The sequence below is a fragment of the Bidens hawaiensis genome, unplaced genomic scaffold (genome assembly GCF_021521415.1).
Source record: "Bidens hawaiensis isolate Kalapana, Puna unplaced genomic scaffold, B.hawaiensis_p1.1 tig00000142_1, whole genome shotgun sequence".
Classification (NCBI taxonomy): domain Eukaryota; kingdom Viridiplantae; phylum Streptophyta; class Magnoliopsida; order Asterales; family Asteraceae; genus Bidens; species Bidens hawaiensis.
The window spans coordinates 7,634,853-7,659,531 of record NW_027491019.1 but is presented as its reverse complement, the minus strand read 5'-3'; the positions used below and the strand labels follow the sequence as shown (position 1 = coordinate 7,659,531).

The 24,679-nt window shown below is 34.3% G+C and overlaps 3 protein-coding genes across 4 annotated transcripts; 2 read left to right on the top strand and 1 right to left on the bottom strand.

Moving 5' to 3' along the window:
• Positions 1-9,163: 9,163 nt before the first annotated feature.
• LOC143583684 (uncharacterized) lies at positions 9,164-10,673 on the top strand. The gene has a single exon (XM_077065951.1). The coding sequence runs from the start codon at positions 9,498-9,500 to the stop codon at positions 10,383-10,385; it is 888 nt and encodes a 295-aa protein (XP_076922066.1). The 5' UTR covers positions 9,164-9,497; the 3' UTR covers positions 10,386-10,673.
• Positions 10,674-17,148: 6,475 nt separating this feature from the next.
• LOC143580666 (uncharacterized) lies at positions 17,149-18,983 on the top strand. The gene is made up of 8 exons (XM_077063658.1): positions 17,149-17,178; positions 17,248-17,413; positions 17,487-17,577; positions 17,914-17,972; positions 18,177-18,237; positions 18,355-18,445; positions 18,545-18,621; positions 18,709-18,983. The coding sequence occupies exons 1-8, from the start codon at positions 17,151-17,153 to the stop codon at positions 18,823-18,825; spliced, it is 690 nt and encodes a 229-aa protein (XP_076919773.1). The 5' UTR covers positions 17,149-17,150; the 3' UTR covers positions 18,826-18,983.
• Positions 18,984-20,983: 2,000 nt separating this feature from the next.
• Positions 20,984-23,630, bottom strand: LOC143583525 (partner of Y14 and mago). Of its 2 annotated transcripts, none has more exons than XM_077065874.1 (4): positions 23,439-23,630; positions 23,247-23,372; positions 21,985-22,176; positions 20,984-21,351 (listed from the first exon to the last, which is right to left on the bottom strand). In XM_077065874.1, the coding sequence occupies exons 1-4, from the start codon at positions 23,613-23,615 to the stop codon at positions 21,208-21,210; spliced, it is 639 nt and encodes a 212-aa protein (XP_076921989.1). In that variant the 5' UTR covers positions 23,616-23,630; the 3' UTR covers positions 20,984-21,207. The 2 variants fall into 2 exon arrangements, with proteins under 2 accessions (XP_076921989.1, XP_076921949.1); XM_077065834.1 differs by having other exon boundaries at positions 20,985-21,351; positions 21,985-22,179.
• Between the last annotated feature and the right edge of the window lie 1,049 nt (positions 23,631-24,679).

Sequence of the window (24,679 nt, the reverse complement as noted above, 5' to 3'; positions counted from 1 at the left end):
AAGATTTTGGTTCTGGAAAAATTACAGGAGACTATGTGGATGGCAGGGGACATCCAGGAGAAATTTGGGATTTTTCTAAGATCGTTTGGATTTACGACATATTTAGTGTTTAATGGTGTTTAAAAATAGATAACTAAATTATAAATATAAAAATTAATTCTGGAAATATTTTTATAAAATTCCCCACTGTCAAAAAGTCTTTTGTGCAAAATTTCAAGATCCGAGATTAAACGGATAATTATTTGTGCAAAAACAAACTTTTAAAGCTTAAAACGAGTGAACCGGTAAAGTTCGCTTAAGCGAGCTGACTGGTGTATAAAAACCCTAATAATGGACTATTTTCATATAAATGAGTTAAACAAGTAAAAATGAATCATCCGAAAATAATTCGGATGATTTGAGTAATTTTAACCTATTTTAACAGTTTCCGGTACGCCAAAGACGGAAACGGGTCTCGCGGCCAATCGGGACGTCTAAACCGAGCTATAATTTCACATCTTTAATTAAATTATCAGTCAACCACTATTTTCGGGTCGTGTGTGACCAAACTCATTTTTGAAACATAAAACGGATAACCGTGCTAGGCACGCAAAACTAGAAAAACGACTAATAGTAATTGTGACCATGGAACTCTAAACGATATCACAATCTGAGTCCGGAGAAGTATTTCGGGTACAGTACTGGGTTAACAGTGTCCCCAGATGTACCGGTTGATACGGTTAAAAGATTATATAAACAATAAGTGTATAATAACGATCGTAGGGATCATATTACAGATTGGACGTGTTAACTGATAATGATTGTTGTTACCTGCTTGCATGTGCTAAGGTGAGTTTCACGAGCCCCTTTTTCTGAACTGTTTTCGAATATTTTCTCGGGGCGGAAGCATGTTTTTACTGAAATGTTTAAGTACATACTGAACGCATGGATTTGCGTGGATTTATATATATTTTATTGTACGGGAATCGTACGGAAATGTACTAAGATGGTAATTGTCTGAGTTGCTAACATTCTAAGGCCCCGGAACACGAGTGATTAACTGAAAGCCGGTAGAGTGTGGATAGTACTATTGGTCTGACAAACCCAACTGGTCCGGCATGGATTTGCTGATGTTTCCCAGCCAGTTGCACATGTCTATATTGGGTGTTATATTTATTTTGCTATGTAATGTTAGGCATAGCGGTTTGGGGCAGTTCCGTGGGCGGGGGATATGCCACGGGTCCGTGGGCGGGGGATATGCCACGGGGGTTGTGTGAGATAGTCAGAGGTTTCACTTGTGGGCTCAGCATAATTACATCGATAATAATATTATTTTATGATAATGATTTATCATGGTTTACTCGAATTGTGAAACTCACCAACTATTCGTAGTTGACCCGTTTTCTCACATGCTTTTAGGTAAAATTAAGATGAAGTGATTGCTTACGTGCTAAGTGCTTGATGTGTGTGAGATTTGCGTGCGGAATGTTAGGATACATTATAATAAATAGAATTATGTATCGTATTGTATGATGTGTGTATCACCTAGACGGTAATGAAATACGAGATAATGTAATTTTGAAGTATATTAATGTATTCAGTTTTCTTTATAAGCAATGTGGTTGATATCAGACGAGTCAGTCGTACCCCGTTTACGTTTTCGCTGCGGTTACGGGGTGTTACAATTTTGGCCATGCAAGCAAAAGTAGTTGGTTGCTTCTCACATGAGTCATCAGAATCAGCTCACTCCCACTTGCATCTTGAAAATCTTCATTTGACCCGAACATAACCAAATTAGCTTGATTGTCGTTGCACAACAATCTTTGTGACCAATCAGTTCCATCCATGTTAGATAGCATAGCTTGTGACCCAGAAGAAGATGGTTTAGTTCCAGAAGACTTATCAGCATCATTTCCATTTTTCCCAGACGAACTTCGATCTTGATTTCTAGGACCAGTATACTCCTTCTTTGGTTTATCACACTCTTTGGCAAAATGTCCAAACACTTGACAATTATAACATTTAACTTTCAATTTATCAAACCCAACCTTCATTTTTAATGATGGAAGATCTTTGCCAGTCCTTTGCATGAACCTTTTCACCTTTCTGACTATCATTGCCATATTCCATTTTAAATCCATGAGCTCCAAATCATCATGATCGATTTGGTCATAATCTTCATCAGTTAACTCACTTGTGGCAATTTTACTACCAACCAGATTCTCATAAGAAGTCATGAAGGCACTCAAGAAGACAAAATTTTGTTCATCTTCCTTCATATTCATATTCGGTAGTGATGAAAATTGATTTGCAGCAACCAAAGTTCCAGAATTACCAGAAGATCTAGAACCACCAGAAGCAAAGAAACATGCATGTGGATCACTGTAAGTTGTTGTGAGTTTTCCTGTGCATTTTGACTAAAAAACCATGTAATTGGAGCAATTGACGAGCTTAAAGGCATGCTAGCACCATAAAAAACTAGATCTTGACTCTCTTTAGAAGACTTTTGACATCTTAAGTCATATTCTCGAGCTTCAACCTTTAACATAAACTCAGAAGCAGTCAAATCTTCATTCTTGAAATAGTTATTCTCTTTCAACACCAATAAAAATGTTGAGTAAGAACTCGGTAAAGAATTTTTTACTGTATCAATCTTATCAGATTCAGATGGCTCAATATTTAACTTATTCATTTCAACAATTAAATGACTGAAACGAGTAGTCATTTCCTCAACAGTTTCACCTTTGAGTAGATTAAAGTTTCTGAATTGAAACTTCAACATCACCTTTTTACTTTCCTCAGTGTTACCCATACTTCTCATTCTGATGTGTTGAAACAAAGATGCAGAAATTTTGATACTTCCCACTTGATGAAATATATTATCTGGTAAAGCCATAGTAAGAGTCGAATAAGGTTTTGTTTCAATCTCAAATGCCTTTTTTCTCCTCTTGGAAATATTGTGAAATAGCTTTAGGAGTAAAGCCGATAGTCTCATCTCCAATCATTGGTACAGTATAAACTTCATCAAGACAATATGAACACTCAGGATGAACGAAACCAAAATGAGCACGAAAACGAGGTTCCCATTTAGCAAAGTCACTAAATTTTATCGATCGAGGACACTTGGAATGCGATCCAATTTCAGTATCCAATTGTAACATTTGTTGCATAAGTGCATTTTGAGAAGCTAACGCATAAAAACCAGCCATCTTGATAACAAGATTAACGAACTGTGAACAGTAAATATAACGAACTGTGAATAGTGTTTATAATGAACTAAAATAACGAATCAATTATACGAATTGAATGTTATCTAAGTAGCGAACAAGGAACAGTATCACACGAATTTGCTTATGACGAATTGGTAATGAATCCCTAACGAACTGAGTCAACGAATCAGGTCAAGTTGACGAATCAGTCTAACGAATTAGATTAACGAATCTAAATTCAAAGTAATGAACCAAAGTAACGAATCTCTGAGTCAACTTAACAAATCAGAGTAACGAATCACTGATTCAATGTGACGAATCAAAGAGTACGAAGTAGCTACAGTTGATAACGAATCAACTACAGTTAGCTAACGAATCAAATTGTTATAACGGTTATAACAAACTCTGACAACCTTTGCGACGTGGCAAAAGTTTGTTAGACACAAGGCTTAACGAATCAGATCTGTTGCTTAACGACTTAATAAGCACGAATTAGAATTGATAACGAACTAAGGTGACGAAATGAAGATTATAACGAATCTTCAATCAGATGATGAAGATCTTCAAATCTTCATCATCAATTTCCAGATTTCCGGAAAATGAAGAACACACAAACAGCCCAACAAATCTGTAATACGTCTCCGATACAACACCAAATCGTGCAAATAATATCTCAAATCACTCGGAAACTCATCGCAACAAGCCGTATACCAATTCAATAAATTTCGAATCCAATTGAACCAGAATCAACCCCCTGTTTCGGCCAATATCATATCCAAACCAAAAACAATACCAATCCAAACCAATTCCAATCAACCAAACACTCTCAATACCTTAATAACCACAAATCAATCCATAATCATCTAATTCAACTGAGAATTTAACCAGATTTAAACCGTAACTAAATAAAACCAAACTTATACGATTAAATCTTCAATTAACGAATTAAAACACTAGATCAAGAGCAATCGACCCCCGAAAGCTCTGATACCACTTGAGAATACCTTAAATCTAAGATCTAGAACGAATTAATCTTAGATCTAATACCGTTAATGGATCTAGTTCATGATTACTCTTAATTAGTATATCTATATGTTATATTAGGTGTATTATGTGTGTATATATTAGTAATAGGTTATATGTATGAAGCTTTGATTGAGAGAGAAAATGGACAGAGGTTTAATACGTTAATGTCAAAACTTAAATTAGCAGAGGTGTTCACCTCTATATATAGAAGATGGATCTAGTTCGTTACACATTCCGTAACGAACTAGCCTCCACTTCGTTACATTACAATAGAATAATAAACATAACGAACTAAGCTCCCATTCGTTAAAAATCCTTTACGAAATGGGAGGAACAGTAACTTAATCGTCTAGTTTGTTAAGCATCCTTAACGAACTAGACATACAATAACGAACTAGTTAATAATATAAATAACTTTTACATTATAATAAACGATAAATACAAAACGATAAACACAAGACTCGAGACGCAAAATCGTGCACTAACAATAAGTAACTTATTTACAGTGATTTGTTTATAAAAATAGTAATTTGCCAAATTATGTTTTTCCTTCATAGATCAATGTAGCTAATTATAGAAAAAAAATACTAAGTAAATGATTAATTAAAATTTAATGAAATTTGTAAATTCCAGTAGTCAGTTACAAAGTTTTATTACTGAGAATTTCAAATTTAAAAAGAAAAAAATAAATCTTATCTTATCTTTTGATACTAATAAAAGAAAATATTAAAGCTTAAGTGTCAAGTTTACATTTCTTATAATTTTTAATCTCTCATCTCATTTGTTCTAGTTATCCATGGGTTATGGGTCAAAATCATTTTATCAAGCGGATTATAACATAGTGTGGATTTTATAACATAGTGTCATTTTCATACATGAAGTTTGACCAACTACGCAACTTTAGTACATATTTTAAAGTTCTCGCAAATCAACACTCAGCGTTTCCAAAATCATATTTTAGTAATTTTCGTTAACCCGTTTGTTTGTTTCCATTAAGTCCACATTAAATTAATTCATAAGTATTTTGAGAATCACAATTGAAATAATAGACCTTATTTATTTTTATCATTTGACAAATCTCGTGTAATGCATGGGTTAAACTGATGCATGTATTTAGTTAATTAGTTGATTGATTTATATAATTGGTCAAATTAGACTATTATTGAGTCAACATTTGAAAACATAAGTTACAAAATACCAACAAAATCTATAAATATTAGAATTAAATTGTTGACGGTAGTAAAATTATAATTTGTATTAATTCAATAATTTTAAGTAAATTATACACATTCATCGTGGTCATCACATTCAACGTCAACCTTGAACAATTGTTTGAATAAAAACTTGATGAACGTCAGTGTTGACTTTCAATGTGTGTTTACATAATGATGATCAAAGTGACTACAAGATTATTAAAGTTGATCACCACAATTAAAATTTTAAAAACTAACTAAAGTGATAAAATTAAATGGTTACCATAACTTCTACAAAGGTGTCGTACATGCAATAAAAAGCCCGGAAGTTATCTGTTAAGAAGTTAAAAATATAAGCATTATCTACTCTTATGAAGCCATAACCAAGTAAAACAAACACAAATTATCAATTAAGAAGTACTTTAAAAACAATCAGTTGAGAATTACTTTTTTTTTAAACAATAAATATATGAAACACATATATACATAATCTATTCAAACAAAGGTTTTAAAGTTTGAAAAAAAAAATAAACGTAGATATTATAGCTGATGGTTAACACAAGTTTCATAAATTACAAACCTTAAATACTATGATTTTAGGTTAAGATAACCCTAATATCATTTAGTCGCATAAGAACATACAACTGTCAAACATAGCTAACCTATGAAATTCTAGGGTTAATTCGAAAAGAAAAGAATGATCGATGTAAACACTTCAAAACATATTTAATTTTATTTTAAGTATTTAAATGTACTTACCGATACAATGTTGGGAGTGACAACTATAAATTAAAAGATGATGATCAATATTGTTGAACCTGTAGAGCCAGAAATGTAATTTAAAGTCAAGCTTAGTATTATAGTTGTAGTTTTGAATGCAACCGAATATGAATTTGATTGTAATACCTTATTTGAATATAGAAGACGATGATCAATGTTTTTGATTGTATAAATCGATTTCTGTAATGAAAGTTAAGGGTACTATTATAGTTGTAATATTGAAGAGAATTGAAATTGAAAATCAAGAATACCTAATTTCTTGATGAAGATGATTGAGCCACTAAGGTTTTGAGAGTTTTAGGTTTCATTCCAGTTTATCTAAGCAAATGAAAATGAAGAGAAAAAAAATGTGTTATAAAGGACCTGTTAAATTGTTTAGGGTTCAAATCGGATTATTTGATCCATATGGCTCTAAAACAGATCCCACTATCTATTATCTTTCTATTTTTTTTTCAAAAAAATAGGGAATTGATTCTAAAATAGCATGTCACAATTTGAAGAGATTTGAAAGAAGAGAAAAAATAGTGGTTTTTGGAAAAGCCACTCTTTTATTAATAGGTAGGTTGATTTTAATTATCTAAACAATGAACTAGTGCTAAGTAGTGGTAATTCTAACTTTCAACTTTGTTATCAACTAGTGTGTCACCCGACGTATTGCGCTGAGACACATAGGTAAAATCCAGACGTTGGTGAAACCCAAACATTGTCGGTCTCGGGCGTTGAGCCAGTAAATCCACGGGAATTCCTTCGATTTCGATTATGTGTTTTATATATCGGAACAAAAACAAAAAATTATAAAAAAAATTGAGGTTGACCAATGGGGTAGCGATAGTTAGTAAAACTCAGGCACTGGTAAAACCTGAACGTTGTCAATCTCGAGTGTTGAGGTGGCGAGTCTACGCAAATTCGGTTGGTCTCCGTCGCGTTTGTTATGGTAATTAGAACTAATAAAAAAACAAATTTGGCATTTGGTCTTTTTCGTTACGTTCTTTACAACCCTGAAACTAAACAAAATACGGTGAGTCTATGCGAATTCGGTTTGCAACCGTCACGTTTATTACGATACCGGAACTAAAACAAAAAAAGAAAAAACCAAATTGGCATTCAATCGATTTACGTTATTTTCGTTATATTACCGGAACTAAAAAACGAAAACATAACAATATAAAAAAACTAAAGTGACCACTAAGGCGCCGCCAAATGGCCCAGTCGGGCACGTGCGGCACCAAAGTTCACTTTTAAATATATTAGTAATAACAATCCCAACCATCAACTATTGTTAAGCATTACTATTAGTTTGCAAATGAATGGGCGTATTCTTTTGAATCTAAATGAGCTTTCATTAGAACAAGATTATATTGAAGAACAAAGTGAAAACAGAAAACAATTTGTGAGAAACCATTTGTTGGTGAATGTTTTCTAAGTGAAGAAGATGTTTTGTTTTTTTTTTATCAAGATTATGATAGAAAGAATGGGTTTATAGTTTGATAAGGGAGGTTCATGAACAAGAAAGGAGAAAGGAAAAGACGTTATTTTATTTTTTTTGTCATCGTGAATAAAAACCAGAGCTTAAAAAGAAGACACAAGGAAAACAAGAAATAAAGGCTATGCAAGATGTAAATGCAAGGCCCGCATGTATATAAATTTTGAAAAATTAACGAAATAAGAAGAATGGCAAGTCACTAAGTTTGCTGCGGAGCATATTCATGTTTTGTTGTTTACTAAAGAAGTTCATTTTTTACCTTCTTACCGTAATATTACATCAGAAGATGAGAAATGTATACTTTAAATTAAAAGAAAGGGGATTGTCCTTTAAACAAATTATGCGGGTGATGAAGCTTGAAAAGATTGTGAGACATGGATAACTTTCTTTCTTGAAAAGGATGTCTATAATCTTTTTACCACAAAATCAAATACTGCACTGCACTCAAAGAATGATGCAAGAGAGTTTTTAGTACTGTAAATGTGCTAAAATAGAAAATCTTAATTTTCAATATGCATTTACACTAGATGCGAAAATAGGCTAGAGCATATTTTTTGTGTGTTATGCTCATTGTTTGAATTGTACCAAAAAAACGATGTTGTATTTGATACTACGTAGAAGGTGAATTCATATGACATGCCATTGCCATTTGGCCTATTTGTCGGTATTGACAATCATGAAATAACCATATTATTTGAGTGTGCACTTCTCTGTAATGAGAAACTAAACACATTCGAATGGCCTTTTAAGGTAACCAATACTAAAAATGTTTCAAAAATCAAACACATTTTCATTTTCATTTTCATTTTCCTCATCGATCTCTCCGTTGATTTATAAATAATAATTAAATCTCATACAATCTCCTTCACAAGCCCAATTCCCAGGTAAGCTAACATTTGTTGTCATTTAACGCTTCAATTTCACTAATCCGATCTATCTGGGTTTTCATTATCCTTTCGATTCCGATTCATAAATCAAGATTATTATTATTATTATTTTCAATCCAACAAATTACGTCTTCTTTTCTTTTCCTTTGTATGTGGGTAAACTGAATTTAGGGTTTCATTTGCTAATCAGCAGTTGCTAGTCCAATTGCAGCTTTAGATGTTGACCCACATTCTGAATTTATATTAATGAATCATGGATCTATGTTTTCTGTAGACAAAAGTTAGATTTTTTCCTTGTTTGGTGGCCATTGATGTATATGGTTAGAAACTACCAACTATAGTTACAGTCTACGGTGTCTGATGTGCGTTTGCTGTTTCAAGTTGTTAATTATATAACATCATCTCATGTTCGAGTGAAAAACTGAAACTCTGCTTGTGTTGCCGACTTTTAAGTGAAAAGAAAACGTAGATAATTTTCGGTTCTATGCCCTTTTATGTCTTTTTCTAGCAAAATAATTATGCACATCTACATACTTGTTTATGCATTCTCACAACTACTTCTGCGTGTCTATTCATGTTGTTTAGGGCCATTTAAGGGATGTTTGGATGCACAATTTTGAAAGATAATATGTGATTTGTTATTTGTATTACTTACAATCAGATAATTAGATGTAGAAAATGAGTTGTAGATGGTGTTTGCATGCGTTTTTTTTCCTTATTGCTCAATAAAAGAATACAGAACAAGACCAAGTAGGTCATTTTTTTGTGAAAAAAGACACGCCTTGTGAGATGGGAGTAAAAGTTAGATTATTGCAATTATTGCAGTAATGTGTTTTATGATCGTGTTTAGCACATTAATTAACTATAAACTTAACACAAATGGATAAATAATTTGAAGTTTTATAATAATGCATTCGTTCATGCCAGACGTATCATCAAAATGGCAAAAAGCATCAGGGGAAGACGCAGGATCGCTTCACGACACCACAGAACACACCCATACCCAATGCTAACTCGTGGGGCGAACGAAAACAAACCCACAACCGCCAAGCCCGTTAAAGATTGGGAAGACATCGCCTGTTCTGTATGCATGGAATATCCCCACAATGCTGTTCTCCTTTTATGCTCGTCTCACGATAAAGGCTGCCGATCCTATATGTGTGGGACCAGCTCCCGTTACTCCAACTGCCTCGACCAATATAAAAACGCCAACATGCCTGTTGAGAAATGTGGAGAGTTGACCAAGCTCGCGTGCCCGCTTTGCAGAGGTCAAGTCAAAGGGTGGACAGTGGTGGAATCGGCCCGTGAATATTTCAACACGAAGAAAAGAAGCTGTATGCATGATAAGTGTTCGTTTGTTGGAGTGTACAAAGAGTTGAAGAAACACGTGAGGTCCGAGCATCTCTCAGTCAACCCGCGTGAAGTTGACCCGGATCAAGAACAGAGATGGAGACGTCTTGAACGGGACCGAGAGCGTGATGATGTCATCAGCACCATCACGTCTTCCATGCCCGGGTCGATGGTGTTTGGTGACTATGTGATTGAAGGGAACGCATATGACACCGAGGCAGGTTTTGATACGGGTACTGATAATAATCTGGTTAACGTGCTTTTGTTGCTTCACGCGTTTGGTGGTGGAGGCGCTGGTGGGTTTGGCGGGATTAGAAGGCGGGATGGGGAAGATGACGATGACGATGGTGGTGGTGGTGGTGATGATGATGTTGATGATAACAATGGGATGTCGTTGGTTAACCGTTTGCGGCGGCAGGCAGCGAGACGTAGGCGGATGATGAACCAGAACTGGCTGTTCAACGGCGGTCAAACGTAGATGTAGAAAAAAGCGAATGTAAAGAAGGGGATCAGGAAGACGTAGTTAATTTTAGCAAGGATAAAAGGGAGAAGTGGTTTGTTTGTATGCTTCCCTGTTTCCTGTCAAGTTGGAAATTTGACAGAAGAAGAATGAATGCAATTTTATTTTTATTTTTATTTTGACTTTCAGTAGTTGACCACACATGTTTGTGTTGACTAAAGTCTTCTAATTTCTGTATGTAATTTACTGATTCCCTAGACCTGTTGTGTTCCTAAAATTTATGAATCAGAAAACATTCTTATTTCAGATTTATGGCTATGTCTTGTTGAATTCATCCACCTTGGGTGGGTGATGGGCTTATGGCCTTAAACCATAACAAAAACTATTTAGTCAGTTGGCACATCATAAAAATAACCATTTTTTTTAAAACGTAGAACCCTCATTTTAAGAAAACTTAACATCTATAAACATTGCTATATATAATCACTAATTTTTTAAAATTTTAACCACTCATTCTTGTCATGATATTTATCTTAATAGGTTTTTTAACTAATGAAATTTTATTTTATTTACAAGTTTTATATTTTTGAATTAGTAAGTTATCTTTTAGATGACTTTTTATTTATTTTAATTAACTTGTTAAAAAATGGTTTAGTGAATTAGTGATGGAGGGATGAAGAAATTTGTATTATAAGAGTTTAGGGATGACTAAAGAAGGGAAACATCCCATGTGATTCTGATGAGATGTTTTAGCAATACTTAGCATGGAAAGATGAACTCCTTCCAACCTAATAAATAGGCTTTCATGCCACATACAATAGGGATTCATTGTTTCGTCACTCAACATGGAACATCTCACTCATAAAGGCTCAAGGCGGAAAGGTCTCGTCTATCTCCTAGGCGTGAGGAAACAATGCACATACCATAGACATGCAAGACACATAGATAAAACCTCTAAGGGTATCTCTGTGGAGGGTGTGCAATGTTGCCTCTTCACATTGCTACGTAAGAAACGGGTCTTCGAAGCCCCTCCCCCGGCGATAAGTGGGCGAAATGGGGCGGGGCAGGGTGTTATTATCGCCGAGTTGTGTTGAAAATAATAATAATATTTTAATTATTTGACCGTTTGACAATGATCAACAATAAAAAAAAATATTAAAACAATATATTTATATCTATAATATATATAAACGAAAACATAAAAATCCTACGTGTCGCGATGTGGTCGCTCCCCCTTTTTTTGGAGTCACCAGATTTGCTTGATTTTTAAATAGAGGCTTCTCATGCATTTGACCCGAATTCATGGGTATGGGTCTTACCAAATCCAGATATTCCTTAAACGGGTTATAACATCTCATTAAATAAAAAATTATTCTCACCAAATTATTAAAGTAAAAATCCTATAACATAGGATATGCTAAAAATTAATATCTTATTTATTTTAAAAAAGATATGTATATTATTTAAATTAAAAAACCAATTTTATAGTAAAAAAATAAGCGGGTCTTGGGTCTCATCAAACCATAAGTATATTATTAACTTTCATAAATATTATTTATAATTAAAAAAACCAATTTTATAGTAAAAAAAATCAACGGGTCTTGGGTCTCATCAAAACCATATAGCTTTTAAACAGGATTATAACATCTCATTTATTTGTGAAATAATTTATCATCAAACCATAAGTATATTATTAACTTTCATACAATAAAAAAATATAAATTCAAAAAACAAATAAATAATAGAACAAACAATATAAAACAGCCCCCGTAATACGGGGGATAATAACTAGTATCTATATAAACATAAATCTTCTTCTCCATTTCATATCCTTCTTCTCCATTTCACATCTATATAAAAATACACCTTCTTCAAAAAATCTAGCAAAATGAATCCTAGAAACAACCCGAACCAACCGAATTCCATGGAACTCACCACTACCCTGAGAGAAATCATCAAAAAACACAAAAAGTGTGTCGAGGAACTCAACGATGCCATGAGAGAAAACAAAAAACAACACGAAAAGATTGCCGCTATGTTGAAATTGCGGGAAATGAGTGAAGAATACGAATCCTTCAAAGCGGCCGGGTTACACGAAGAGGCCTCATTATTGCAACGACAACGAATTGAAAAAATGCGCGAATATTATGGATATTAGTAATTTTTTTTAGTTATGTATTTTTTTAATTTTTAGTTATGTATTTTTTTTTGTATTTCTTTTTAATTTTAATGCATTTTTATTTAATTATTTAAATAAATTGGTTTTATTTGTTTAGTTTAATTATAAAAAGAAAATAATAAAAAAAGATTCTGTGGGCCCAATTTGTAGCCCCTACACCATTAGACCATGAGTAGTCATAACTCTCCACCCCTAGGCATTATGCGTCACGTGGCGCCCAGTTAGAGTTATGGTTTTTTACAAAAACAGGCTGTAATCATAACTCTCCACCCTCAAGCATTATGCGCCACGTGGCGCCCAGTCACTTTTACACTTCTTGTTTTTTTTAAAAAAAAAATTTTTAATAAAGAATAATCAAATAACAATAATATTTTATTAAATAAATATTACATGAAAATAAAAAAAAACTACTCGTCGTCGTTGTCGACCTCGTCGTCTTCGCCCACTTCGTCGTCTCGTCTTCATCGTCGTCGTCGTCTTCGTCCTCGTCTTCGTCGTCGTCCTCTTCGTCTTCATCGTCTTCGCCATCGTCGTCGTCATCGTCATCATCGTCTTCATTGTTGCCCTCATTTTGATCATCGTTTTCACCAGGCAAAGGCCGATACATCCAAATATGCTGGACCAAATCCTCCTTTAGTGCGTTATGTATATCTCTTGACCGCACGGAATCCGAGTTTTCAAGTCTTTGCTCCATACTTGCCGGAGTCTGTGGTGGATTCGGGTCCGGTATGAAAGTTGGACATATTGCTCTTCCCTCGTCCTCGATGATCATGTTATGCATTATGATATAGGCACACATAGCACATTTCATTATTTCTAAAGACCATAGACGACAAGGATTTTTAACAAAATGTCATAGTTGTTGAAGAACACCAAAACACCTCTCGATATCCTTTCTCGCAGACTCTTGCACTTTCTTAAAATACTGTCTTTTTCCATCCATCGGGTCTCTGAATGTTTTAACGATTATCGCATACTCTGGATATATTCCATCACCCAGATAGTATCCATGATGTTAGAAGCTATCGTTAGCCCAAAACGAAGCGACGGGAACGGTCCCAGATATGTAACTCTCCATCACAGGAGACTGCTATAAGACGGTTATGTCATTGTTGGAACCGGGAACACCAAAGAATGCCGACCAAATCCAAAGGTCGTATGAAGCAATCGCTTGAAGGCTGACCGTTGGTCCCTTTTCGTCACCTCGTGTGAATTGACCTCGCCATGCAGTTGGACAATTAGCCCATTCCCAATACATGCAATCTACACTCCCTATCATGTCGGGGAAACCATGCACCCTTGTATGTGCCTTGTAAAGACGTTGTAGATCGTTACAGTTGGGCTCTCTCAGATAATGTGGTCCATATAGTTTCAATATTCCTATATTTTTCAAAACTTTTATAAAATAAATGATTAAAGTAAACAAGTGATAAAACTATTTAAAAAAAACAAAACGTATCATAACAAAAATACTCCAAGGTGTCTCGAGTTATTTTGTCGGTCATCTTTAAATACTCGTCGTTGATGTCGGCCGTGTTTCCATAGGCGAGCACGCGTACGGCTGACGTAACCTTCTGAATAGCCGTGAATCCTAGCGTCCCTCGACCGTCAAGCTTTTGCTTAAGTAATCAAGCTCACGCTCCAAATCATTGGTGATGCGCATAAATAAATTTTTAGACATCCGAAAACGACGCCTAAAGGTCTTCGGGTTCTTGTATCTCGGCGAGTCGCAGAAGTAATCCGCCATCAACCGGTTGTTGGCTTCGGTACGATCTCGTTCGATATATGCTCTTTTTGAAACCGGGGGGGGGGGGGGGGTGGAGAGCTAATCGCACTCGTAACGGAACTCATATAAGTTGTCGCGAACATAATCGCACTCGTAACCGCCTGTTCCTCCGCCACGTCCTCGGCTTGTTGGTCGGGCCCGAGAAACTGTTTATATATAGATGGAGGATCCATGTATATAGTGAATTTTGTGTAAGAAATTATAGAGTAGAAAGGGAATTTTTAAAAGTTGGATGAGTTTTGATTGGTGATGAAATGGTTTAATATATAGGAAATAATTTTTTTTATTCCTTTCCAACGTTCATTTACAACGGCTCTTTTTGATATGTGTGCCATTTCTCGTGTTTTATTTACAACGTTCAAAAAAAAATAGCCAAAACGCCGGGGGGGGGGGGGGGGGCCTGCGGTGTGCCCCCGGCGTTATACCATACAAAGCTTCCCACGAAGCTCCATTACGGACGGTCTTACACTCTAAAAACAAATTCCTACTCCTTGCTGACTGGGCGTCACGTGTCACAATTCGTCCCTATTTGTAGCCTCTCCACTACGCATAGCCTAACAATTAGTAATGTTACTACAAAAAATTTGAAACTCAAAAATTAATTTGCTTTTTATATTTTCTTTACACTATTGTAACTGAACTAGTTGACCTATATATTCATTGTTCACTATTTATTAGGAGTGTTACATCCTACCAACACTCTTACCCCTTTTACACATAGAAGAAACAAGTTAGCCTCTTTAACTCACCTGGTTTGACCCCATGTTCTCTCCCGATGGAACTTCACGCCATTTTTGCCCGCTTAAAGGTATTTTTTTTATCTCGAGTGTGTTTGATGCCTCACCTCACCTTAGAGCCTTGGCACGCTATTGGCTACTATGTTGGGGCCGACATATACCCATGCCGGCATATATGGCTCACATGAATGACCATGAGTCATACGTCCAACGACTTTTTGAACATGTATATAAACATATGGCTCGTAAAAGGCATGTGCTATTAAACAGTCATGGACACTTACAAATTACAATTCAACTTGTTATATTATCAGATTTGTTTGAAATCCTTCTTACATTTAACAAAGACAAATGTAAATAGTCTTATTAAGTAGTTGTAACTTCACACAATCAAATAAAATCAACTTACAATATTTGCAACATGGTTTAGTGAAAAAACATTTCTTTATAACATGTTATTATCACCAACACGAAAAATAACAAGGTGTGATAATGAGATAGGTTTGTGACATGTGTTGGTAATTCCGGTCTTTATCCGATTGTAAAACAGTGTTCTATACCTTGTCGCATACTTGACATGTATCATTATTGTTAATTTGTTGAAAATTAATTGTTGGAATTTCTAAATTTATTTCTTACTATACTAAATTTTATATAACTTTATTAACCAAAGAAAATAAAAAAATAAAAGGCAAAAATTTGTGACTTAGTAGATTACTTTATTGTTGATGGCTATTTGGTTCACTGACATCAGCTGGAGTGAATAAGATTCTGTTACCCTATAGTCACAAGTTCGAATCCCACCTTCAACACAAAAATCTTGCTGCCATTTACAAGGATGTCAGGGCATAGGCAAGTCAAAGAGTTTATAGAGTTGTTGGTTTCCTCTTGGTACGGGTTGGCACCATCCTCGAGCGTTAAACTAACGATGTACTGTTAAAATCCCATCTAAGGTATGAACACACCTGAGCTATGAACATGCATGCCACTGAGCTTGGGTTGCCATCGCCAAACAAAAAAGTAGGTTACATTTTTTTAGCCAAAAAAAGTAAATAAAAAAGGACGGTTCAAGTATACGTAAGTAACTATATATGTATCTTTCGAGCTGAGTAAAATCAAATATCATAGCCGTGAAAATTACTAATCCCATATTTGATTTCAAATATTAGGTTTGAGGGTAGTTTTGGGCTGTACCTAAATATAAGTATATACTCTTTCCATTCCATTACAAGTGTCATAGTTTGACTTTTCAAGTCTTTCTTTTGCAACCTTGACCGTAAATATTTTTGTTCGTGTAATATAATACTTGATGAAAATTGTATTAATGTAAAATAAATTTAAAACCCAATCCATTCATATATTTTACATCAAGTATTATATAACACAAACAAAAATATTGTCGGCCAAAGTTAGGGCATGTTTGGGATTGCTTCTTTAAAATGCCTTTTGCTTTTTGGAGAGGTAAAATGCCCAAAATACCCATCCAAAAGCACCTAAAAGCATCAAATTGGGGCTTTTAGGTGCTTTTGAATGGACATTTTGCCTCTCCAAAAAGCAAAAAACATTTTAAAGAAACAATCCCAAACACCCCCTAAACAAGAAAGACTTGAAAAATCAAACTAGGACACTTATAATGGGACGGAGGGAGTAACTCTTAGTAGAGGTGTACAAACCGGGTAGTAACCAAAAATGGTTTTCGGTATGGTCAATAAAAGTCAAAACCGGGCGGGTAGGAACTGGTTCCGGGTATAGTTGGGTATTTATTCGGGTTTTCCAGGTTTTGGGTAGGGTAGGCTCGGGTTTTGACCATATATTTCTGGCGGGTCCGATTCCGGGTACGAATCTAAGGAGAAAGGTCATACCCACGGGTCAGGTACGGGTAGGATTTGGTACACCGGGTTGTGTCCGGTAGTAATGGGCCTATGGTGATCCAACAAAACAGAAGGCATGGCCTTAAAACCCTAGCATCAAAATCTTGGAGGTTTAATATAATAGGGTGGGTGTTTAAGAAGAGAAGAGAAGAGAAGAGAAGCCAAGAGCAACAACGGCTACACAATTAGCAGCTGGTAGGGGAAAGAAAGATGCCGAAATCAAAGAGAGATCGAGCAGGTGAATCTATCTGTCATTCAGTGTTAGGGTTTGTATGATGATAATCAGTGTTAATAATTATATATGCAGTGACGTTGTCAAAAACCAAGAAGAAAGGAAGAGAGCATAAGGAGACCATAGTGAGCTCCATCAGAGAAGCCGTTGAGGGTTATAATTCCATTTATGTTTTCAGCTTTGAGAATATGAGGAATCTTAAGTTTAAGCACTTCAGAGAGCAACTCAAATCCACCACCAGGTGCTTTTTCACTAGATAATGTCTTCAATTTTTCTGTTAGGAGTAAATTTGTTTTATGTATTTTCTGTTATAGGTTTTTCTTAGGATCGAACAAAGTGATGCAGGTTGCTTTAGGCCGGGCCGATTCCGATGAAGTGAGACCGGGGCTTCACAAGGTTTCTAAGGTGAACACACACGTTAATAGGCTAGGTCTGTAAACGAACACAAATGGACACTTAATTGGACGAATATTTGTGTTCATGTTTGTTAGATTAAGAAATGAACATGCTCATGTTTGTTTATGCGATGAACGAACGAAACATGTCTTTATGTTCGTTTGTTTAATTCAATGAACCTCAAATCTCTGTTTTCGTTCATCTGTTAAATAAACTAACATAAAAAAACTTCTTGCTGAACTGTTCATCGAACTGATTCGGTTACTGGCCTAATTAATACTTACGTAAACAGCAGTGTGGTTATAATTTTGTTTGTATGCTAAATTTAGTCGTATTTGCATACAGCTTCTTAGAGGGGATTCTGGTCTTTGTTTAACCAACATGCCTGTAGAAGAAGCCCAAAGGTTAGTACTTTATTATTATTATTATTATTATTATTATTATTATTATTATTATTATTATTCATTTTATAAGTTATTTTTGCGGGTCAAGTGAACTCCACTTGGCCCATTTAACCTGCCCCAAAAGATGACATCTGTTACATGATAGTGCTTTGTTCGATTTTCTTCTACTTTTTTATTTTGTTATTGCTTCTACATATCTTGCAGAATATTTAACGAGTATGAAGACTACGACTTTGCTAGGACTGGAAGTATTGCTACAGAAACGGTTAGTAGTTTGATGTACTTCATATATCCCATATTGATGAATATTATCATAATTATAATAATTACTATTCTTGTTATTATAAATTTGTATGATGTTGTGTTATACTTGAGTGTTCAGGTGGAACTTAAAGAAGGTCCTCTTGAGCAGTTCACACATGAGATGGAACCCTTTTTGAGGAAGCAAGGGTTGCCAGTGCGGTTAAATAAAGGTTTGCATTCTCTTTCTCAGAAAAAAAATATGATTTTTTATTGAATAATACTTTTTTAGTGTTTGCTAATATTATGTTGGTCCCTTTGATGTGAAATAGGAGTGGTGGAGCTTGTTGGAGATTATGTTGTATGCGAGGAGGGTAATCCCATATCACCCGAGGCGTCTCGCATATTGGTGAGTACCACATGTTTTAATATTATGAATTTATTATTATTTTGGTATTTACATCTATACTTGGCTCTGATTTTGATGCGAATGCAGCGTTTGTTGGGGACAAAGATGGCTACCTTCAAGCTTAACTTGATATGCAGATGGAGTCCGGAGGATTTTGAGGTCTATCAAGAAGGTTTGCAAGGGTCAGATATCGAGTCCTCATAAGTTATGTTACTTTTTATGCTTTTTGATTTGAAGCAGTTATATCGTTTGATTGTTTGAGACTATGTGTGTTTTCGACACCTTTTTTTTTGCTAGAAATCTGTAATGGACTACTTCAAAACCTACCTGAAATATAGTGATTCTATTCTATGTTTTGGTTATGTATTGTTTGAGCATTTTTGGTACCTAATTAGGCCTCAAAGGTGTTGGAATTCATGTCTATATTGTAGTTAATGTTGGTTAAGATTGGACTGGTTTTCATGAAAATTTTAGGGTGAACGGCAAATTATTGTTTTAGAAAGCGACAAACCAAACTTGCTGGGTTGGGACATGGGTGGGTTTGCTGGATGTTGGTGTTTGGCTGTTTTGCGGGTTGCTTTTCACGGTTTGAATATTACCAAACTGTTATTGGAAACGATGAAATGAATAAGAGTAATTAGTGAATTCTTAAGTATAGAAAAGTTTCTAAATATAATGTTATATTAGAGAATTGAATAGAGTGTTAAGTAAAAACGCCTATGTTTTTACACAAGTTATGGGGAGTGTGGTCACTTTAAAGAATGTGATGAAAACAAGTTTCTTCTTAGAGTGATTTGAAGTAAATTACAATTGTATTTTAGCCATTATTAATAGAAATACTGAAGGTGTTTTTCCAGTGTTTTAATAGCAAGGAAAACTAATTGCTTTAACAACTCTGCTCTTTTATTAATCAATCATTATATTTATTGAGGTTTTTTCAACAAAATAAGAGAAACTGTTACAATAGAGATATGTGCCCCTGAATCAAATGAATAAACGAATGAAGTCAATATAATGTTGAAAATACAAGAGACAGAAATCATGAAGGATTTGATTCTCAAGTATCAAATAAAATGAATCCCTAGGCTTCACAATAACCGTGTGAATCATTTACAATTCACATGGTTCTTGTATAGTTGTATGCAGTGCTGTAAAAATTGTTAGTTGCTAGTCGAGCGGTGGGGTGTGAACTAACGATTAATCAAGATTAATCGGATCAGACTTTAATGTATAATTTTCAGTTATAATATACATGCACACATTTTTACATTTAATTTTCAACTTTATACAACACAAACAGACACATTCTGGCCAGAAATTGGCTGGAATCTCATTAGAAACCGCTGATTTTGGCTGGATTCTCGCCGAACACCATCGATTTTGGCCAGAATCTCATAAAAAAAGTCAATCAAGTCCGATTAATCTTGATTTTGGCCAAATTTGACAACTGACCAGTTAGCTCAGAATAATTAGTGAAGTGGAGACTAGCGATTAATCGGCGCCTAGTCGGGATTTTTTCAACACTAGTTGTATGTATACCTCACTGCATTTTTTATTTTCAAGAGTTTTCTTGAATTTAACTAGATATCAGTTAAATAAATCATTAATATTCTTGAATTTAACTATAGAGGTTAATATAAATAAATCGCTATATTCTTTTATGGAATTGCAATTATTTGATATACAGCTCATTCAGGTACAAGAAGTTTTCTACTTTGAAAATATATTTAGAGCATCGTTTGTTTAGTAGTAAAAATAAATAAATAGAAAGTCTTAACGTGTATCTATACACTTCATATTTGTTACGAGTTTCATCCTAAACATAATAAAAATAAAATAAATAAGTGTTATCTCCCCTTCAATTCCACAAGCCTCTTATACATTCTCACATTCTCATCCAATCATGACTAGGTAGCAAATCAAAATAGAAAAAACTCCTATTGGTGTCTAGGGATGATTAGGTTCAAACTTATTACTTCCACCGCATCAAAGTAACACTTCCAGGTTAAATAATATAACATTATGCTTCATAAAAGTTAAAACTTGTTAGACACTTGTGCTACAACGTTACATGACGCAAAAGATTTGTATTTGGTATGCAAACATGTTTTTAATATATCCTTGTGATTCTATCTATTACAAAAATATAAATTTTTGAATAATGCCGCTAAATTCTTGCATGATAAAAACTCATTACTGAACTCAAGTTATGTGGGTCCCTTGATACTTTTTTTATTTTTCTGTGTTCTTTTAAGACTTGTAATTTGAGAACCATATATATAAAAACATGAAGTATGATCAAAGTCACAAATCACAGGCATGAGTATAATGCAATCCCAGTTGGAGTTGGACCTTGTAGTTTCTTGTTGCAGATGCTCTTATGAAAGAAACCAACAATAATAATCTAATTCATTTTGCTCAGGTTTCTGGATTCTTTTTCACATGAAGCATTTCCAAATCTGGATCAGTTAATTAGCCTGATTTAACTAGTTTTGAAATCTGAATCTAGAATCTTAAGAAAACAAACCAGAAAATAAAAAACAAAAAACACTAAACTTGTTGATGAAACCACAAAAAGCTGAAATTTTATACAACTTCTTGCAGAGAAGCCTTTTTATCCTCCAACACCTTCAATTCTTGTCGCCAATCGTCTAATTTAGCTATTTTCTCCAATTGCTCCGGTGTCAAATCATTCCCTGTTTTTAGCTGCTGACCCTCTGTTAACCGGATCTGCAACCAAATCTCATGTTACTAGACGGATCAAATAGTCAAAACAGGTCTAAAAATAAACTCCTGAATCCTTGCATATAAAAATACTAGTGTTATAATACAATTTTTGTTATCATACTTAACGCGTTAACTATTTATAAACACTAATTGAAAAATAAGCACAAATGTGTGATTTGGGCTGTCCATTTTCTCGAACGGGTCAAATAAAATAACTAGTTAAAAAGAGGAATGAGTTGAAATGTTGAATGATCTAAAAATCACCAAAGCCTATGTTAATGCATATAATTGTTTTATTCAGAGCTTTAAACTATTAGTCTATTACTACAATATTATTATTATTTTGTAAATATTATTAACACACCCTAGCCCTAGCTAGGGATGCTCATGGTTTGGTACGCCCGGATTTACCTGTTTGATGGTTTAACGCTCCGGTTTTGATGATTTAAATCAATTTTTTAGGCTTCTACAAAATCATTAGTTTGTAAATAGAAAAAACTAAAACTATAAAACAGTTATAACTATAATACATATAAATAACTACGTATTCCAGAGTTTCAGAAGCTCCAAAGCTTTATTGATTATACCCTAACGTTAAGTACAAATATATAAAAATGATGAATTTAAGGAGTTTACCTTCTTTTTTAGAGCTCGAATTCTTTTATCAATATCGGGAACATGATCACCCGTTGCTGAATTTACAGGAGCCGAAGAGTTTCCAGAAATAGTGATCTCGTTTATCTGAGCCATGACGGATTCTAAAGGTTCTGATGCTCGTTCTGCATCATCATTAGATGAAACTTCACTTTTTCCCTTATCAAGGGAAGCCTGCTGCAACAAAAAACATACATATACTAGGAATTAAAAAAAATGTCGCGGTAAATAAAAAACAAAAAATACCAACAAGCTAATTTAATCAAAATTCCAACTTATAACCAAATTCTGCTTGATGCATAAATAATTAAATAACAATTCCTGCTGACGATAAAAATAATTTAAAGTGAAATTTAAGGCATAAATAATATAACTAAACTAAGTTAAGTAAGTTTCAGGTATATATTTATGTCACACCTATTTATCTAGTGCGATGTCAATCTTAAATAGCAGAGAAAATTCAGTGTAGTCACAAAATCAATTGCTTATGAAGATGACTACGAGATTGAAAAGAAGTTACTCCCTAAGTTACCATATAACTTAAAAAAGATGACTATTAATAAAAAAAATTATAATACAGGCACTAGAGATGTAAACAAGCCGGCTCGCTAACCGAGCTGAGCTTAGAGGAGCTTGAGCCTATTATTTATGTAACATTTACTTAATATATAAACTAAATAATATATACCACATATAGAAATTAATATCTAAATATATATAAAAAAATTAAAAATGTAACTAGAATAATTAATAAATAATAAGCGAGCCATGCTAAAGCTTTAGAAACAGAGTTTGAAACCCTTAATCCTTAACCGGAACAAAGTATAAGTTAAAATCAAGTTATGTTACATATGAGAAAAAATGTTACATATTTTTGGAACACAAAAGGGAACTAACTACATTATACATATACATATCATCAACTTCTGTTTGTTAGGATTCCTAACAAACTGGAACTAAGTTATGTCTTGTCTATAATTTTTAACAACAAGAACATTTTGTCAGAGGTCTCTCCAAGATTAATAACATAGAACTCACCACAAGGCATCTCCTCCAGTGTATTTCTCCTGGATAATTTTGTTGATTACAAACAACTAAACTAATTGTATCCATAATATGTCATATCAATTCAACAAAAAATGTTTCAAAACATCACTAAAATGTGGAAAGCCTGTGATACATGGTATCTCCTCTAGCCCTAAAATCTAAATTCTTTAATAATAATAATAATAATAATAATATACCTGCAAGCGCTTCTCCTTCTTTCTTTCATTCCTCTTAGCGGACTTGCCTTTAGGTTTAGTAACAACAAGATCATCCACTTCAGGATCATACCCAGGAGGCACAGCAGATTCCAATGACTCCTTCAACTGTCAGTTATTCATTAATTAATATCAAACTGCAACAAATAAATAGAGTAAACATAATAAACATACTAGAGCGCCTTTGGATTTGTAAATGGCAACTTCATCTTGAGGAACAAAGCCTGCCCGAATCCGAATGGGTTTGCGTAAGGTTCCGTCGGGTCTTCGGGTCGGGGCAATCAGTCTTTCTCCTTCTTTTAATTTTAAGGGTTTCGTTAGTCTTTCACCACTCGCTTCACTGTCAGCCATCAAACAGACAACAGATCCAGAATTTCTACTTACCAACACCACACAGTACAAGATTGTTTGGCAGTGGACTTATTATGTTTAAGATTGGCTTAGGTTTTATGTTCTAGGTTTTTAACATATATGTTGGGTTTACTTTAATATTTTATTATCATTGTTATGTAACATGGGGTTAATCAAGGGTGAAAACTTTATACCGTTGGAAAAATAAATAAATGATAAAATGACAAAAGACGTCCTTTATGTTTACACGGTTTTCAATGGACGTCTTTTAACACAGAAAACATCATTTATATTTGAAAACTCTATCCTTTGACCTAACACAGTTAAGTATTTTCGTTAAATTGGTCATGTGTAATGCACATGAGGGTAGTGTTGTAAATTCACATATTTGTTTATTAATTAAAACTAAAAGAAATAATCTATATCTATACTACATTATAATATGTATAAGTAACCCTTCATCTTCCATATTTCTCTCACATGAGATGCCGTAAAATTTATTGGCTCATTACTTCTCCGACAACTTTCCGGCGTAAATGACTACCTCCGGCGCATTCAAGCCATCATTCGTTATCGACATCAACAATCACATTAATTGCTCCATCAATTTGACCCTTTCAGTTGACGACCTCCCATCTCCTATGTTCGATTAAATCACAGCCATCGTGTTCTACACATTCCACTTTTAGGTATCAAGTTTTCAACTATTAGATGATCTCGTTTCTCCCGCTTAAATTCAAATTGTATTATATTTTTAGATAGCATATATTGTAATTATTATGTTTATTTCTTTCCCACTTTAGAGGATTGTTTTGTATCTATATAACTTGTCAATATCAGCGAATGCAATATACGATTCCACAATTTCCTTTATATCTTTATATGATATTATCCAGGAGGTTTCGCCAAGACCGTTTGCTTTTCGGGGCTCTCGTCGGTACCCTATCCAAACCTATTGTTCCCCTAATCTCCAACGCATCATCTTCTTTAGAAGCTTGGCAAATCCTTGCCAAAACTTATGCGTCCCCGTCTCGTGGACACATAAAACAACTCCACCACCGTTT